At 40.2% G+C, this 20,347-nt stretch overlaps 1 protein-coding gene across 1 annotated transcript in view; it reads left to right on the plus strand.

Moving 5' to 3' along the window:
• Positions 1-20,347, plus strand: part of LOC130210246 (ecto-NOX disulfide-thiol exchanger 2-like) — a 220,488-nt gene that overhangs the window by 162,580 nt on the left and 37,561 nt on the right. The window contains exons 6-8 of the mRNA XM_056440285.1: positions 3,277-3,510; positions 8,397-8,609; positions 15,298-15,404. Of these exons, the coding sequence (XP_056296260.1) occupies positions 3,277-3,510; positions 8,397-8,609; positions 15,298-15,404 (554 nt within the window). The remainder of the gene's footprint in view (positions 1-3,276; positions 3,511-8,396; positions 8,610-15,297; positions 15,405-20,347) is intronic.

Here is a 20,347-nt window from a genome sequence, read left to right on the forward strand (position 1 = left end):
AGACCACTAGTATTGTCAGACCACTGCCCGGCACTCCTTCACCTCAGGTGGAGGAAGAATGATGAGCTGTTAACCTTTTCTCTGATGGAAATGAAAGGGCTGATATCCATCATGCAGCACCCCTCACACATTCACCCGGGAACATTTGACAGATGGATAAATAGATTGGGGGATGGATGGACAGATGAATGGACCCCATACAAATTGTTTGGAAGCGAAAAACACTGGATATTTAGTTGAAAGAGTTGGGCAGGCATGGAAGACAGCATAAGACACAACTGATAGCTTTTATATCAGTCCCAATCATTTTATTTGCATATTTATCATCCATGCGTTTCAAACTGTGTGTAATCTTAGTTGCATTTTCTACATCTGTGGTTTACTAGTATAACTAAATTACTTTGAATACGTGCAACTGCAGTTTTGTCTTTCTCTTTTGCTCAGTGTTGCCTCGTGTGTTATGGTGCTGATGGATGCTTCGTTCTGCATATAAATCCTCCATTGTGTAAATGGAGTAAATTAGCAGCATTTACAGGTCAAAATTCCTTTATCGCACAATTTAAAGAGTGTCCATAGTAAGGGATTAATGAAGATATGTGAACAGATATACAGTTGAAGAAGAGTTACACACATACTTGATGAAGTCGTTTGATCATTTTATTAAATTCCTCACAGTAAATGTGTTAACTTTCTTCCATTAATTTACAGAGCGACGGTCCTCAAAATGTATTTATAGAGCCAGCGTTACACCCAGTTATTTTCTAACTCACCTTGTCTCATTACAGAATAGGAAACAACTGCCTTGTAATAACTCTGTTAACATCCGATCATTGTCTGTGATGGAGAGCCGCGTTTTGAAACGAGCAGAAGGCTCACAGTGGAGACGGATTGACGACAACTAAACAATCTCCGTCAGGAAAGTGCAGGAGGTGTTAGTGTGACGGCTTACGTAGAATCTGTACTCACAAGTCTTTTTGTTGTTGTTCTTTATAGGCATTTTCTTTTTCCACCTGTGTTTATATGTTGAGTAGTTAGAGTTATAAAGGCTTGGGATAAGCTGACTATTTCTCACTCAAATTGAAACTTGCATGAATGCATCCTCATGCCGATTTGCCAGAACGTTCTGAGCAATTTCTACAGGTTCTCTGCAACGTTTCCTTATACAACGGTTCGTTTTATACCTTACGAAAAGTTACCCCTCATTTGTTGTTCCTTTTTCTACGAAAGCGAGCAACACATGTCAATTTCCGATACTTAGATGCATACCATCTTTTCAAAATAACCTTCTGTCTTCACAGCAAACTCAGTTAGGTTCAGGCAACAAAACAACTTAGTTTAGGAACAGATTGTCAAATACTTAGTTAGGTTAAGGTCGAGATCAGCCTGTTTTCGGCCCTGACAATGTTCAATCCTTTGACGATGCAGTCACAATCACATAATCTTCGTAATGTGAAAACCTTGATATCAAGATATATTTAAGATATCAGTTCATGTTTGACAGTTTGACAGGTTTATGCAGCTTGACTCAGTGTTACTGGCGTTCATCAATTTGTTTCACGGCCACGCCACCGGCTGCTCACATTTAAAATCCTCCTGCCGATGGGCCGCTACTGTAATTGCTCCTTGAGAGGAAGCAGCCTCTATTGTTTGTCGTGTGAAACCCGCTTATGACTTTTTTTACTATTATTTTATCTCCACCCTGCAGCTCCTCCTGCACAGATGCCTTAAATCTTTCTTTGTTGGCCATATATTGCCTCCTCACAAAACTCATATAAGAGACCAGCCACTGAAATAATACCCCTCTGCATTATTTAGTGTGTGTGTGTGTGTGTGTGTGTGTGTCTGTGTGTGTAGGTGCATGGTTGCGTGTCTCTGTGTGATTTCATCTGAATCTTCGCTACAGTAAGACTTGAGCTATATTTCTCATAAATACTCCTTTCCATAACACTCTGGCCTCTTCTCCAAAACACATTCGAACATATACACACACACACACACACACACACCACCACAGCAGCCTCGGGACACGTAGGTCTCCCCTCATGAAGACGAGAGCATTGAGCAAGGAGAGCAGACTCAAACGCAAATTCCCCAAACTGTTTCTGCTGCTCACGCCGAAATCCAACTTTATATTTGTTTACCTGCAATGAGAGTGTCTATTCATGTGTTTTTGGAGGAAAGGCCCAGGGCTTTCAAAGCTTGTTTCTGAGTTCACACTGTACTGTTCACAACCATTTCTTTCTCACAGATTATTCAGACCAATCAATTACCAAAACAGATGTGATTGCTTTTCACACCTCCACAAACGCAGTGGAATGAGTTTTGAGTGTCAGGTGGGAGGCAGTGAGGTGATCCAAGGCTACCACTGTAATGTGTGGCTCACACTCCTGTACAACCGGGATATAAAGCTCAAGCGACTTGCTACAGCTTTTGTATACGTATCGGTCTCTATACCTAGGGAGTAGATCTGGTTGTTCCCTTTTATCTGAAGGAAAATGAGGACAAGTTGATCAATTTAACTTGTTTCAGAGTGTGTGAATGTCGCCTTTTGTCTTCCTTTCTCTGCTCCTCTCTTCACCCCGAGTGTCCAAGACATACGGCCGCAGATCAGATGACACGATAACAAAGTCTATCATAGATCTCCGGCCTCAGATGTTCTGGTACCAGGTGCACTTATGAGCCTTATGCTTGAAACCGTGGCTATAGCACAGAAGTCCCCGTTTCCCTTGTCCGGGCGAGGTAGCATCAGGGTTTTTTGAACCGTTCCTAATCCGGGCTCTCCCCCGAGTCCTGTTTGCCTTGAGAGATCCTGACAACATAGCTCCCAGGATCACTGGACCGCTCAGACTCCTCCACCACGTTTAGGTGGGGATTCACGGAGGAGTATTGGAGGAGGAGGAGGTTCGTTGTTATGTGCTTATCTCGGTCTATTTACTGTACATCTGAATTGCGGTAGGTGTGGAGAGAAATTGATATTTCACCGTGTTGCGACTCTGTTTTTATCGACGGCCATTTTTCCCATGACCTCACCTTTTTTATTCTCTAATTCTCGTGAACGCAATATCTGCAGGAACGTCTTTCACGGATGTCTTCAAATTTAGCACAAACGTCAACTTGGACTCCAGGTTGAACTGATTAGATTTTCGTGGTCACATGTCACTTTGACTTCACAAGACAAGAATTCATCTGCTAATTCTGACATTTTCCCATGTCTATTAGGATCAAATGAAGGCAATAATTCTAGTTCATATATTTTGTTCTCCTCTTATACCATAGGTTACCACATCCGTTTGGGCTCCAGCACAGACAAGAAAGACACCGGCCGTCTCCACGTGGACTTCGCCCAGGCCAGAGACGACTTCTATGAGTGGGAGTGTCACCAGCGCATGTTGGCCAGAGAGGAGAGGCACCGGCGCAAGATGGAGGAGGACCGCCTCCGGCCGCCCTCCCCTCCGCTCATCGTCCACTACTCGGAGCACGAGTGCAGCCAGCTGGGAGACAAGATCAAAGGTTGGTAGACAAAAATGATGTCGTCAGCTGATACACCGCTTCAGTCCTGACTGAAGTATCTCAACTCCCAAATGGATAACCATGCAGTTTGGTACATAATCTCATGTCACCCGCAGGATGAATTGTAATAACTTTGAGCCCCTGAGTTCTTGATTTAGTGCCACATCAGGTCAACATTATAATTTGTCCAATGCACCAATTCTTGCAAAGACTGAATATCAGCTTCATCAGCACTTTGTGTTTTGTGCTACTCAGTAGATATTAGCACGCTAACACGCTCAGTTAGCATGATGAACAGTATACCTAAATTAGATCAATCATAGCATTTAGTTCATAGTGCTGCGTTGCTTTTGCACAGCATCTTAAAGCCTCCAGCATGGCTGTACTCTGACCCTGATCGTCGTTGTTTTAAGCTGTTTTTGAATGATCCATCTATGTTTTTCTTTTGGCATTTATTCAATTCAATTCTGTTTATTTTATTTTGCCCAATATCACAAATTATGAATTTGGGCAAACCTGAGCCCAGCCCTAACTATAAGAGGAAAGTCTTGAGTCTACTCTTAAATGAGGTGACTGTGTCTGCCTCCTGGTCTGAAGGTGGAAGCTGTTCCATAAAAGAGGAGCTTGATAACTAAAGGCTCTGGCTCCCATCCTACTTTTAAGGACTCTAGGTCACAAGTAGCCCCACATTTAGTGAGCGCAGCTCTCTAGTGGGGCAATATGGTACTACAAGCTCCTCAAGATATGATGGAGCATCACCAATCATGGCTTTTAGGTGAGGAGAAGAATTTTAAATGTGATTCTTGATTTTACAAGAATAATAATGGATAACTACAGTGAAGGCTGGATTTCTTCCTTTTGGATGAATGCTGACTAATCTCTTAACCTGATGCATATAAACTTGTTTCTCTCTCCTGTCTGACTGCTGGTGAGACGCCACAGGATACTCACCCACTGGACCTCAGTAATCAAACACCCACAGGACACATAGAGTTTAGATCAGAGTTCACGAGATTTATTTGTAACCAACAGTTTCACAAATAAACCTGAGCTGGGTATTAAAGTCAACAACCTCCCTCCACATCTCTCTTTCCCAACTCCCGAACTGGCATATTGACATATTGTTTATAGCATCACATTCAATACATGTGCCGCCTCCGTCCACTCCCTCATTACATATTATTTCTCGTCACTCAATTTAACCCCTGCCCCAGTTCAAGTCGGTTACTTTAAGGAATGTGGAGGTTCCTGCTGACGTCTCCCTCCCCCGTCACTCTCTTATCGTTATGTCTATCTACGTCTGCCGTTCTTGAGGGAGAAAGCTGTGTGTGCCCTCTAAACCATCTTTGTAGATTTAATTTAAGCCTAATATAACACAATGGACAAGTTTAACACACGCTATATGTATATATTGTGGAAGCACACAATTTGAAATATGTTATCCACCGCAGTGTACTGGGCTCATACAGCGCTGATGACCTTCACTCAATGCTGAGCTTTGAACACACGTTGTGTTGACTGAGGGACGGCTGCTGATTCGCTAATGTGCTGCTTGACAATTTGTACAATCATCTAATCCTTTCAGCAATAATTGAAATAATTCCAATATGTCCCAGTTCGAAATGTAAAATAGTGTAGAGCATTTCAAATATGGACTTCCATGAACGGATGAAAATATGTTTAAGCTGATTCTAAATTTATTTCGAGCCAGCAGCGATATTAATTTAAACACTCATGACATTTCGGTGTCTGCAGACTTATTCTCATTTGAGTGTGTTATACTTCTGCTTCCTATAGAGAATGTAAAGTGATTTGATACTTGTTAATCATATTCCTTGACTGCGAGGAGTTGTACTGTAATTTAAAATATTGAAATGCCCTGCGTGGTTGAGGACAGTTCCCATCAGTGTTCAGAGCACATGGGGGAGGGCGGGCTGAAGGGCCCTCTGGGATGTGAGAACATGTTGTGAAGCATTTTACATTTTTAATGTAATTAAACATTGGTGGCAAGATATTCTTTGTTGATCCCCAGTGACATTCATAACCTTACCCTCCATCTTCCCTGTAACATTGAAGCCAGGAAGGCCCTTGGCCTAAAAATAGCTCACGAGATCCACTATATGGGGAGTGTTTATCATTTGTTGCCTTTTTTATTAAAAAAACCAACTTTCTTTTGTTATTGGACAAACTGCTATTTGATTGTTGAATTCACAATATATTTTCAAAGATGTTTAAATACAGAAGTAAATGCATGGAAGAACACAATTAATTGAAAAAAGGCAGTGGAGGATCTCACAGGACAATTATGTTGGTGCTGAATTGCAACACTTTAATATTTACTTGGATGTTTCAGTCTTTTTCTTACAGCTTTGTTTACTCAATGTCTTGAAAAATGTTTGTGCTCTTGATAATTTTCTGCAAGTCGCTATCACATCTGGTCCTGTCAGAATAGCTCTGACTTGTAGATAAAAAGACAGAGAAATAAAGAGGCGTGAAGCTTTCTAATGGTGTATTTCTTTCTAATATATCAAGGTAAGACGCTTTAACATGGGAATTTGTGTATTTATGCTCCGGTAAAACAGCAGCTGAAGACGCATTAAACTAAAATCTAAGTTTATCTGGCCTCTGGCTGTTGCCAGTGAATGAATACCGCTAATATTATTCCAGATTGTCTATTAATAATGTCGCTGCAGGGAGTCATGTATTATGAGACCCGAGTTTGCCTTCAAACAAACAGGAACACCTCAGGGGTTCATGAGATAACACCTTGATTCAATATCTGTTGCTGTGATATTTCATCATTCATGCAAGCTGTCTGATGTGTTACCCCATTTCCTTGTAGTATAATAAATGGAATTGTACCCACATTTTTTTTAAACGTGAGCCAGAAATCTTTACTTTAGTAGCACTCACATACACCAAACTTCCCATTTCTATCTATATTATGAAGGTTTTTACTGAGGTTTTTTTAATGTCATTCATAACTGAATTTCTTCAACAGTTTGCCAACTTGTTTTATTTATTATGTTTGTTGACAGTATTTTCTGATTTATGGCGTGATGAAAAGTGATATCCCAAATGTTGACATGGCAAAGTAAAAACCTTGGACTCTAATATGTCATCAAAATGACACAATTATTTTAATCCAGTGTTCACATTTCTTTTCTGGAAATGTATGCAAATTAGCACATATTTAATAAGATAATGCCTGATTAGCATATTGAAGGATACCATTTAAAGTGACAAGTAATATACAAAATAATTGCCTTCATACAAGTAATCATTTGTGGAAGTGTCATGGCGATACATATTAGTTACATTTGTATAAACCTGTCCCGCTGCTCAATCTATAACGACGCTTAGTAATGTTTATGGTTTATGTATATGTACATGATACATGTGCACCGCTCCTGGTGTGTGTGTGTGTGTGTGTGTGTGGATTCTCTCCTACGCTCCTCTGACTTTGAAAGCAGCCCAGCGAGGCATCAAAGGACAGCGGATTGACAACAATATAAATCAACTTGAACGGGCACTCGGTAGAGCGCATACCTTCGCATATCACAAGATTGGGCATTGAATTATGAACATGTTGGCATTAGTTGCATGCCAATTGGATAAAAATTGTCCGCGCTATGGTAAAAATAAGATGTTGACCTTTTCATGACCTTGACCTTGACCTTTGACCCGATTAATCCTAAAATCTAATCAAATGGTCCCCGGATAATAACCAATCATCCCACCAAATTCCATGCGATTCAAGAAGATGTTGACCTTTTTCATGACCTTGACCTTGACCTTTGACCCGATTGATCCCAAAATCTAATCAAATGTCCCCGGATAATAACCAATTATCCCACCAAATTTCATGCGATTCGGTTTAATACTTTTTGACTTACGCAAATAACACGCACGCATACAAATACACGGCGATCAAAACATTACCTTCCGCATTTTCAATGCGAAGGTAATAAAGTCTCCCGGCATCAGCTGACTATTCAGCCGACAAAGCAGGAGTCCTGCTAAACAAGCTGAGCCTTGTGAACAGCAGCTATCCTGTACAACGCCGCGCTCATCTCTTCTGAAGTCATTTGGCGAGTGTTGTCTCACAAAGATATTTATAGGACAGACTGGAGCTGGTTGATGTAACCTCACACAGTTCTTCTCATTTAACCTCCTGCTGTATGTTCAGTGCATTGATATGATCATGTATGTCCTCAGTCATATAGAATCTGTTCTCCTCCTTTCATCCAGAGACGACAGCAAGTTCTTGAAGTTATTTTAATCTCATCAGAATTATTTCTTCTCAGTTAACCTGGAGACAACCCAGCATGCATCTGCAGTAGATGTGGCTCCGACAGCTCGTACAAACTTGAAAATGCTGCACAAACCTTACTTCAATTGAATTGCAGCAGTTGAGATGATGTTTGCTACTTCGTGACCTCGCTTCTTTTCTCATGCGTTCATATGAAATATTTGACTTATTTGGGATGTTGTTGAACTTGTTGCCCTCTGACCATCAAATTGTTCAAAGTAAATCTGCCGAGGCAGCTTTTCCTTTATCCTGAGGACCACTACTCTCTACTTCTGTCTCTTTTTGGCCAGACATGTTTTAGTTGGCAGGGGATGATTCTGTTATTGCACTTCTGTTGTATTGATTTCTTTCCCTCCTTTCCTCCCTTTTTCAATTTCTACTTTCCTCCTAACTTGGTCAAATGACTTTGTGAGGGCAGCACTTATAAAAAAAAATCTTATGTAGACTCCTCTCTCCTTCACCTTCACCCAATATGAGAGCAAATACTCAAAGGGATTTTTTATTTTCATTTCACCATGCTCATATTGACCCAAACTCTTGCTCCCTCCACCTCGTCTCCTCCTTACTTCCCCAGATGACAATGCGTTTCCTGAAGCGGTGCGCGTGCTCTTGACCTGGCTGGAACGAGGGGAGGTCAACCGAAGGAACGCCAACAACTTCTACTCCATGATCCAGGCCTCCAACGGCCACATCCGCCGGCTGACGGGCGAGAAGACTCAGCATGAGAAGGAGTTGGAAGAGGCCAAAGACAAGTTCAGGACCACGATGGCCACCATACTGGCTCAATGTGAGTCCTCTCTGCTCAGCTGCACAGTGCATGCATATGTACAGTTTACTTGTAGAATACAATCATAACTTTGGAGAACATGTATGTATATCTATGATCTTCAAATGTAACACAGCATACAAAGGGCAATGCAACTCATATTCACATTGTCTTCTGCTACTCCCATGCACAATAACCATCAAACTATTTCTATATCTGGCAAAAACAGTTTTCTTCAAGATTGTTAGGTGACATGGCAAATATTCCATTAACTGTACGCGTGCATTAGTTGCAGTAGGATATGTTCAGCTCACACCTTTATTTATGGATCAGTAGGAGTCCAGTCATCTGATCGAGCCATAAGTACAGGGACTTCCAAAAGTCAATCTGTACTTTAAAAATCTAAAAAGAAAAAACAAACAAATACTTTATTACTCATTTAAGGTCTTCTAATCACAATAAACAACTTTCCCTCAATTATTTATGCAATTATTGCGTGAATTTATCACACACAAAAAAGATAAATATACCCCAAAAATTTCTGGAGACACATTGAGAAAGCTTTAACAATTTTTTTTTTATTTGAGCGGGCTAAACAATTTTGGGACAAAACAAAAGGATCTTTGATTTCAACTAATGCAGCTCTTATGCCCCACAGTTTAACTTTGTGTTAAAGGGGAAACCAAGATGTCATGAAGCTCTGACCAGAGTATAACAAGCTGTGAGTCCAACATAGAATTACTGTATATTCAGAAAGGACATGTATTATTATTATTATTATTATTATTAGTAGTAGTAGTAGTAGTAGTATGTATTAGTATAATTATTATTATCTATTATTATTATTATTATTTATTATTATTATTATTATAAGTTGGATTTGATCTAACGCTGGCTTTGAACAGCGTAACCTTTTCTACACTATTCAACAATGTTGGTGCTTTCTCTTGTAATTAAGGCCAACATTTGTTGGCACATTGTGTCTCCACATGGAAGATTAGACCCCAGTCACAGAAGCAGGGTTTTACCAGTGAGTTCACCGTTTAAGAAGCATGTGGGCTCATTGAGCGTGTCCCTCTCACTCACAGATACATACTCTCGGTAAACAATTTATCCCGTGTTGCATCCCCCGGAGAATGCAGCTCCATCCTACAGAATTTATTACTCAGTTATTGCTATGCTTGGGTAACGGGTGCAATTGGAGCTACGCTGAAGTGATTCCCATGACACTCTAGTCTGCGATTTTATCACAGGTAACCGCTCTGCACACGGCGTATCACATGCTCAAATACCGAGAGAGAAATACGTGACATAAATACGCTCTTACCCACACATTTTTACACACACACACACATGCAGAAAGCTTTACATGTAACAGTGTAGGTACAAGCATATAAATACTTACAAAGTAACAAGGCAGATTGATGAGGTCAATCAGTCTGTAAATGGACATATTTCTTTGATCATATTGAGACGTAAAGTAAACTACTAAACAACCTCTGACTCAACTGAAAAGTATGTCTAGAGGACGGAGATATCAGCTCAATACTAATTGGTTAGGCCCAACACATTTAAAAAATATATATTTAGCATATCCTCAAGGAGCTCTCCAATCCATACAACATACAAAACCCTCCGTCCTTAGACTGAAAGAAAACATAGGGTTCAGTTTGGAAAGGCATCGACAAAGATTGTCTTATTTTACTGGACAATATAAGTATATAAATAATCTTATTTAATAAGACAAATGAGAAAGGATTGTATTCAACATAACAACCCTTAGCGAATTTAAAATGGGTGTCTACCTTATATCTATTGCATTTACTCCGGTTGTCATGTTTATGTTACACTGCCCGTCTGTGTTACAGTGTATTCATCATGTGTGACATGACCAAACTATGAATCATAAGTTGACTGGCAAAAAAACAACAATGGAGGATCTGTCCCCTGAAGTCCTGGCTGCATATTGATTGCTTGTATTGATATCTATACGTCGTACTGGTTTCAAAAGGGACAATTGAAGTGTGGTACAACCTCCAACGACTTTCTCTCTCATTGTATGAAACTCTATACTATACTCCGTCAGTAAACCTCACTCTCTTTCTTTCTTTCTGTCTTTCTTTCTCATTAAAGGCCATCCACATCCAACGCAATAGTCAATACAGACCCTTATTTATATTCATGAATTTATCTTTCACTCGCCGTACCACCTCCCATGCAAATGTCAACACTAAGATGTGTCTCCCATGAGACAGTTTTACCCCCCACACACACCTGAGAACGAAAGACACATCCATATTTACCGGGCTGTGTTTTAGTGAGAGACTGCCATCCATTGGACACATTATTACAGGAGAATTACCTTTATTGAAAAACTCTTGACAGTGTCCCTTAATTTTTATTAATGTGTGTATCAAATGGAAACAGAACAATTTGGTCACTCTCCCTTTTTGCCTTCTTTCTCTTTTCCTGCCCAATAGAGTTTCCACAGTGTTTTCCTGAAACCTTTTTTCAGCAACACCGTAATATTACAATACAAATTACTTTGGTTGATCCACCATCTGTCATTTCCGTTACCAGGAGACGGGTGTAGATAGCCAGCGGGGGGAAACAGAAGCGCTATCCTTTTCCTGTCTTGGTTGCGCGATGGTTGACTTCCTTTGTGCCATACGCCAAGCCTTCATTTTCCCAGGAGATCATCCTCTGTGGCAGACAGAATGTCATCGTGACAGCGAGGCTGAGAAGGAACCAATCTTAACATTGTTGGCGTCTTTTTTCCTTAGTCATTTCTTGTGCAATCAGGATTCACTTCATAATGATAAGTTAAGCAAAACAATGTCTATAGTTTTTTGTCTTTTGTCAGTTTACTGAATACAATAGCAACACAACTACGGAAATGGCACTAGAACGCAGCTGCATCCAGTGAACATCTGGGGTTGCATAGTAATGTGTAATTGACTGTATTAATTCATACGAGGGGGGGGGGGTCTTGCACCTCTGTGCAGAGTCCAGGTGTGCAGATAATGTGCATTTAATCCCTATAATGTCACTGAATGTTACGAACCACCTACTAAACAGGTTGAGATGGATTTCACCATCCCGTTTCCAACCCTAAAATTATAAGAAGCAAGTATTATCCATCAGAAGAGTTCTACATATTGGCAGCACTAATAGTCTATCTTGGACCTGCCATTGCTTCCTAGATGTTCCTCCATTTGACTAAGTGCTGATTTTGCACACGTTTCTACTAACTGGTCAGGGAATCGGAGGCCTTATCGTTGTGTCCCTGTTGGCAGTGTATTTGTTCTGCTCCTGGCTGCTGTGCCCCGAACCACAGCTTCTACAACAGCTCGACTTGACTGCCTTCCAGTAAAAACACAGGCGATCTTCCTGGGGGCTTCGCTCTCACCAAGGGAATTGTTTCCCCACTCTCCACTCCCTCTGTTGTCTGAAGTTCCCCCCCACCCTTTACCGCCGTAGACGAAAGGGTGCTCTGTGTTCGGCTGCCAAGACCAAGACACATCTCACCAAAGGCTGAGGCGCTGGCGCTGTATGGACCCTTTTCTTTGACTATTTGACTGTCCTAGGGTGCTTCTCCATTGCATCATTTAGGAATCCCACTTTCATTTCAAAGTGCAAATACTGTTGCCAGCTTATCATCCTTTACAAACCAAAGACACTGTATGTAAACTTTAATGACTATATTTTAATAAATTTACAGGAAAGAAGTTAACCATTTTAGTGATTCAGCACCTGTCATAAAAATACTGTTTTATGGATACATACTTACTAGCATATATCTACAATATAGCTGAAGCCCAGACGTACACATCAAGGTGCTCGTTTAAATAATGAAATACATGCGAATAGACATAACATATACTGCAAATGATTGTGCAGACAAAGCTGTAGATTACTCTGGTCCACCATTCTACATTGACCAATGAAACTGTAACCAAGTAATCTGGTAATAAATGTATTATTGTTATCAACACCCACTGTAATCCAAACACACCAACATGCACATATTCTTCTGAGGTGTAAATGTAGTTACCAATATAAAAGCCTCTCTATACAGCCATAACACAAATATGGGCACCTTGGAGGGAAATGGTAATATCAATAGACTATAACCTGGCCCAGAGCTGATGCATTTCTAACCATAAACATATCGATAGTAGTTAGGATACAGTATGTGATGGTGACAGGATGCATGGCGTTATACAGCAAGCTGGTTGTTTTTATATTGTCATTGCGTTGAGTGATGGAGGGGATCTATTCAGTTCACTGTCTCCCGCTGTAGTCTAACAAGATTGCCTCCAAAGTACCACAATGCTCTCTCCAGATAAAGAAGGAAAGCAGCGAGTCAGCGAAAAAAATAAACATTTAAAAAAGTGTTTGCTTTGGTAAGATATGAATACTTACGTATTATGGATTCTTGATTTTTACTTCCTGGCCTGTACAGAAGTAATTTGTACAGGCCAGGTGAATGATGGTTACACAATGACTCATCATTCAGTTATTTCTTTAAAATTGCTTTTATGCTGAAAACAGTTTAGCTATGAAACTAACTGAAATGATAAGAAAGGAAATTACTGTATATGTTGTCAGTATTTATTTTACTTTCCTTTTGTCTGAGACCATGCATGTTGTGTTAGATAATCAGACATCCGACATGAAAAAACAACAACCTTCAAAGCCTTAAATAAGCCAATGTCAAATATATTTTTGTCTTAAATGTCTTATCCGACTGATCTGAGCTGCAACTTCTCCTTTGAGCAAACAACAATCGATGTGGGCTGTTTGTTGTCTGATTGTATGACACACCATCCAAATCAAATGCACATGTGCTTCTGTGAGATGACTTCATGGCTCTACACTGCAATATCATTTCATGTTTGTCTGGAAAACATTGTCAACAAGATGTCCTTTTTCTCAAATGTCTCCAAATTAGAAGCACGTTTCCCATAAACCCCATTGCTTTGTGTCACACAGAGGATGTTGCTTCTTGGGTTAAAAGTTTATTTCTTTGCCTGATGGAATACGACAAACATACACTACCGTTCAAAAGTTTGGGGTCATCCAGACAATTTCGTGTCTTCCATGAAAACTCACTTTTATTTATCAAATGAATTGAAAATTGAATATAAAATGTAGTCAAGACATTGACAAGGTTAGAAATAATGATTAATATTTGAAGTATTAATTTTGTTCTTCAAACTTCAAGCTCAAAGGAAGGCCAGTTGTATAGCTTATATCACCAGCATAACTGTTTTCAGCTGTGCTAACATAATTGCACAAGGGTTTTCTAATCAGATATTAGTCTTCTAAGGCGATTAGCAAACACAATGTACCATTAGAACACTGGAGTGATAGTTGATGGAAATGGGCCTCGATACACCTATGGAGATATTTCATGAGAAACCAGACGTTTCCACCTAGAATAGTCATTTACCACATTAACAATGTATAGTGTGTATTTTTGATTAATGTTATCTTTATTGAAAAAACAGTGCTTTTCTTTGAAAAATAAAGACATTTCTAAGTGACCCCAAACTTTTGAACGGTAGTGTATATGAGTTTTTTTATTTTATTTTTTATTTGCTTTTGAGTCAACCTACCATCTGCTCGTGCCAAAAACTCAAGCAGGCTTACATGCAATTTGCACTTGAGGAACAACATCCTATTACCAATTTTAGTCTCTCTTCACACTATATAATTGCAAATTTAGACTGCAACAAAATATTAAATTCTATTTTGGGGCCAGAAGATGCCGCTAATCTTTTCATTGATGGTCTCATTAAAGTACAGGACACAATTTTAAGAAATTAATGTGGAAAATGATTTGACAATGCTACAAATTATTCATCCTAGAGTATGGTTTATTATCTTTTGATAAAAGAGTTATATTTCAAAGAAGTAGTCAGTTATAGCTCTTAGCATTTATTTTAAGCAACTAGGAATCCTTCGTTGGCCCGACTATTAAAACGAATTTCAAATAAAAACAAACATTTCTTCCGTGTCTTCAATAATTGCACCATTTTGAGATAATAAGAGCTGTGTATAAATCTGTTGCATAATCTGTTCATTATCAGTGTGCAAAGGCTAATAGGTGAAGATAATTGATAATCTCTTTGACAGTATGATAACGAAGCATAGAACCACAACATGGTGAAATATGTTTCTTCTCCTCTTGTTGCATTAATAACTCCCCAATCTTTAAATTCTTACATAATATAATTAAACTTTAAAGAACCAAAGAATTCCGCACACGGTCTCCTCAGTCAAGAGTTTTTTATCCTGCGCAACAGTCTAGACGACTTTTTAATGTGAGAAGTTTACTGTAATAATATCATCAAAAGAAAACACACCAAAACTGATCAGAAGACTAGATGAGGATTATTATATTTGAAGATATTTATATAAAAATACATTCTGAGACTGAAGGCCTTGACAACATACGGTCTTTTTATGATGTTTCAAGTAAGATGCACTAACATTTGTTTCGATGGGACGCCTTGTAATGCTATGTGTTTATGTATGCGTAATTAAGTCAATAAACATGTATCAAGCTATGACACAGGTCTGAATCATATTCAGTGCATACTGGAGATCCACAGCTCTATATTACCCAGCTGAATTGATTGCATCATTCCTTCCCTCTCTTTCTTTCACTCCTCTCATCTTCATCTACTCATGTCTTCCTCAGTCGAAGAGATCATGTCTGTATTCAACGCTGCGTCCAAACAAAAGGCATGGGACCATTTCTCCAAAGCTCAGCGGAAGAACTTGGACATGTGGCGCACGCAGGTTGAGGTTGGTATTTTTACTGTCCTTCATTTTGTATTGCCGCATAAGTGTGTATGTATCTGTTTGTAGTTTAGTAAGCAGCTCCATATCATATTAAACCGGTTTTGCAGTTAAGTCAAACCAAAATAAAAGTTGCCCGTGACTTGCTTGTGAATTTTTTTTAAATTTAATTTAATAACAGCAAGGGGCCTAACATATCACCCGAATGTACTCCAAAAGGAGAATATTTGTTTCTACTGGGAGTAGAGGTTTAGAGCTGCAATATTCAATTACAAATTAAATTGGGTTCCAAGCTTAGAGTTTAAAAAGCTGACCTCACCAAAACAATATATCTATAGTTCCATCTTCAGATATTTACTTTACAATTGAATATTGGAGTATGAAGAGTATGTATATTCCAATTTGTTTTTTTTATACACATGAGAATAAACTAGCTTAACAAGATCGAAAAGCTTGAAGAAAAGGACTGCGGATGATAGCGTAGCTGAGTTTTTTAACACAACATTTTCAAAATAAACCAAAAATGACACCAAATCCTATTTAGTTGTTTCCCTGTCTCCAGTTTTAATATAGCAATCCAATTTACACTTCGTATTAAAATGAGATCTGGATTTTGATACCTCACATGTATAAGGCATAAGATTGTTTATAAAAGTTGTAAATTATCATAATAATCACATCACATTTTCAGGCAGAATCGAAATAACGACAATGTGGATTAATAAAAGGTGTAAATGAAATGGCCCCATGATCAGATGTCATCACCCTTATAACAGATCGCATTTTAATACAAGTTCATACCAGGTGTGAAATAGTTTTTAAAGTTGCAAGCTTCTGGTGGAGGTTTTGGTCTTTGAGGGCTTCAATGAGGTGACTTAGAGTTTGTTTTGATGCCTCTCTGCTGCTCTAAACTGGCTCACCATTTGCTGATATATGACAGCAAAATATTCGTGTTTGGGCCGTAAATTGGGGTTATCCATCTCATCCTCTTTTCAGAAACTGACAGGGCTTTGCTATTTCATTTTTATTTACTGTCAGACAAATGCCACATTCATTATGGAGAAGATTTGTGTTTGATGGATTTTGTGTTGCTTTTACTACAAGTGGTGACATGATTGCTCCTGAACGCATCATCTCACTCTTCCGGTAAACTCTGGTTGCCAGCTCAACAGCGAGCATGACTTCTTCTTCTCTCCCTCCCGCTCCCTCTTGCTCAGTGTGTCTCATGTATAGTTATCCCTCTGCCTCCCTTAATGATAACGATACATGCAACAAGTGTAGTTTATTTGCTAGGTTGGAGGCAGGTCTAAGTGGGTTAGATGCACGGCTCCGCGCTATCGAAGCTCAGACAGCTATGCTAGTTAGCCCGCCCTCTCCCGTAGCTGGCGCGGAGCTACAGTCAGCTGTTAGCTGTTCCCCGGCGGTAACCGTGCAGCCGGGTGGTTGGGTAACTGTTCGCAGGAGTAGTAAGTCTACACAGAAGCCCGCTGTGCACCAACCACTTCACGTTTGAACCAGTTTCCCTGCTTAGCGACACATCCGCTGAGGAACACACCCTGGTTATCGGGAGCTCTATAGTCAGGAACGTGAAAATAGCGAAGCCGCGGACCAGAGTCGTGTGCCTCCGGGGCCAGAGCGGGCGGCGTGGAGTCTTGTTTGAAGCTGCTGGCTAAGGACAAGCGGAGATACAGTCAGATTGTAATACACGCGGTGGTAATGGCGCCGAGCCCGTCGGTCGGAAGTCACTAAAATTAATGTGGAATCGGTGTGTGCTTATGCCAAGACGTTGTCGGACACCGTAATTTTCTCTGGCCCTCTCCCAAATTTGCAGACAGACGAATTGTATAGCCGAATGTCGTCTTTCAACCGCTGGCTGTCGAGGTGGTGCCCAGCGAATAATGTGGGCTACGTAGACAACTGGAAGACTTTCTGGGGAAAACCTGATCTGATGAGGAGACGGCATCCAGCCCACGTTGGACGGAGCGCGTCTCATTTCTGCGAATATGACCAAGTTGATCACCGGACTTAATCCATGACAACCCAGGGTTCAGATCAGGAACTGGGAGCAGAGTTGTAGTTTAACACCCTTCTCTGCTCTTCCATTCGAGCAGTTACCCACCCATGACTTTAGAGTAGAGACTGTGTCTGTCCCACGGCCACTTCAATTAAATAAATCAAAAGTAAGCAGAAGAGGAGTCGTACACAATAACCTTATACAAGTTAACACCATTATTTCAGCAGTGCAACAAAATAGGTCTATTAAATGTGGTCTCCTAAATATTCGATCTCTGTCATCTAAAGCTGTGTTACTAAATGATTTAATATCAGATAATCACATTGATTTATGTTGCCTAACTGAAACCTGGCTGAGCCATGAAGAATATGTCTGCCTGAATGAATCGACTCCTCCAAGTCATATTAATACTCACATTCCTCGAGGCACCGGTCGAGGAGGTGGAGTAGCAGCCATCTTTGAATCGAGCCTATTAATTAATCCTCAACCAAAATTACACTACACCTCATTTGAAAGCCTTGTTCTTAGTCTTTCACATCCAACCTGGAAAACACTACAGCCAATTCGATTTGTGATTCTGTACCCGCCACCAGGTCCATATTCAGAGTTTATATCTGAATTCTCAGAATTTATATCAAGTTTGGTTCTTAAAACCGATAAAGTTATTATTGTCGGAGATTTTAATATCCATGTGGATGTTGATAATGATTGCCTTAGTGCTGCATTCATCTCCTTGTTGGACTCGATTGGCTTCTGTCAGAGAGTACAGAAACCCACTCACAGCTTTGGCCACACGCTTGATCTTGTTCTTACTTATGGCGTTGACATTGAGCATTTGAACGTCTTCCCACAGAATCCTCTTCTGTCAGACCACAACCTCATAACTTTTGAATTTATACTACCGGAGTGTACTCCGTTAGTCAAAAGTTTCTACACCAGATGTCTAACTGACAGTGCTGTAGCTAAATTTAAAGCGATTCCTTCTGTATTTGATTCGATACCACGTCTCAATATAACAGAGGACTCCTGGTCTAACTTTAGTCCGTCCCAGATTGATCATCTTGTTGACAGTGCCACAGGCTCTCTGAGAATGACACTGGACTCGATAGCCCCTCTGAAGAAGAAGACAGTGAGGAAGAGGAGGTTTGCTCCTGGTATAACCCTCAGACCCGCAAACTGAAGCAAGCGTCACGAAAGCTTGAGCATATGGCGTTCAACTAATCTCGAAGAATCCCGCTTAGTTTGGCGAGATAGTCTTAAAACATATAAGAAGGCCCTCCGTAATGCCAGAGCAGCCTATTACTCATCAGTAATAGAAAAAAATTAAAACAACCCCAGGTTTCTCTTCAGCACTGTAGCCAGGCTGACAGAGAGTCACAGCTCTGTGGAGCCGAGCATTCCTATAAACCTCAGTGGTAATGACTTTATGAACTTCTTTAATGAAAAGATTTTAACTATTAGGGACAAGATTAATATTCTCTTGCCCATAACCAGTGCCAATCTGTCCTCAAGTGGAATGGCCTTGGAAACCGCTGTATGCCCTGGTGTATATTTGGAGGTCTTTTCTCCCATCAACCGTGACCAATTATCTTCAACGGTTTCTACTTCGAACACGTCTACCTGTCTCTTGGACCCCATCCCGACGAGGCTGCTTAAAGACGTTTTGCCTTTAATTGGCAGCTCTCTATTAGATATTATCAATGTGTCTCTGCTAACAGGCCACGTACCACATTCCTTCAAAGTAGCTGTCATTAAACCTCTCCTGAAGAAGCCCACTCTGGATCCAGAGGTGTTGGCTAACTACAGACCGATCTCTAACCTCCCCTTCCTCTCCAAGATCCTTGAGAAAGTGGTCGCAAATCAGTTGTGCGACTTTCTACATCATAATAGTTTATTTGAGAAATTTCAATCAGGATTTAGAAAACACCACAGCACCGAGACAGCACTGGTGAAAATTACAAATGACCTCTTAATGGCAGCAGATAAAGGACTCCTCTCTGTCCTGGTCTTGTTAGACCTTAGTGCTGCATTCGACACCATTGACCATGACATCCTGTTACAGAGACTGGAGCAGTCGATTGGCATTTCAGGCACGGCACTAATTTGGTTTAAATCCTATTTATCAGATCGATCTCAGTTTGTATTTGTAAACGATGACGCCTCGATAACCACCAACGTTAATCACGGAGTTCCACAAGGTTCTGTGCTTGGACCAATTTTATTTACCTTATACATGCTTCCTTTGGGCAATATTATCAGGAAACACTCCATAAACTTTCATTGTTATGCAGATGATACTCAACTATATTTATCGATAAAACCAGAGGAGAGCAACCAACTCGGTAAAATTCAAGCATGTCTTAAAGACATAAAAACATGGATGACCTGCAACTTCTTGATGTTAAACTCAGACAAAACCGAAGTAATTTTAATCGGCCCTGAGCACCTCAGAGATCAATTATCTGGTGATGTGGTTTCTGTAGACGGCATTGCCCTGGCATCCAACACCACTGTAAAGAATCTTGGCGTTATCTTTGATCGACTTGTCCTTTAACTCCACGTAAAGCAAATCTCAAGGACTGCATTCTTTCATCTACGTAATATTTCAAAAATCAGGCACATCTTGTCTCAAAAAGATGCAGAAAAATTGGTTCACGCGTTCGTTACTTTGAGACTGGATTACTGCAACTCCTTATTATCAGGCTGCTCTAATAAATCTCTTAGGTCCCTCCAGTTGATCCAGAATGCTGCAGCTCGTATTCTCACTAAAACTAAGAAAAGAGATCACATCACTCCTGCACTAGCTGCTCTGCACTGGCTCCCAGTAAAATCAAGAATCACTTTTAAAATTCTTCTCTTAACCTACAAAGCCTTGATTGGTGATGCTCCATCATATCTTAAGGAGCTTGTAGTACCATATTGCCCCACTAGAGAG

Source organism: Pseudoliparis swirei, chromosome 19 (assembly GCF_029220125.1).
Source record: "Pseudoliparis swirei isolate HS2019 ecotype Mariana Trench chromosome 19, NWPU_hadal_v1, whole genome shotgun sequence".
In the NCBI taxonomy this organism is placed as follows: domain Eukaryota; kingdom Metazoa; phylum Chordata; class Actinopteri; order Perciformes; family Liparidae; genus Pseudoliparis; species Pseudoliparis swirei.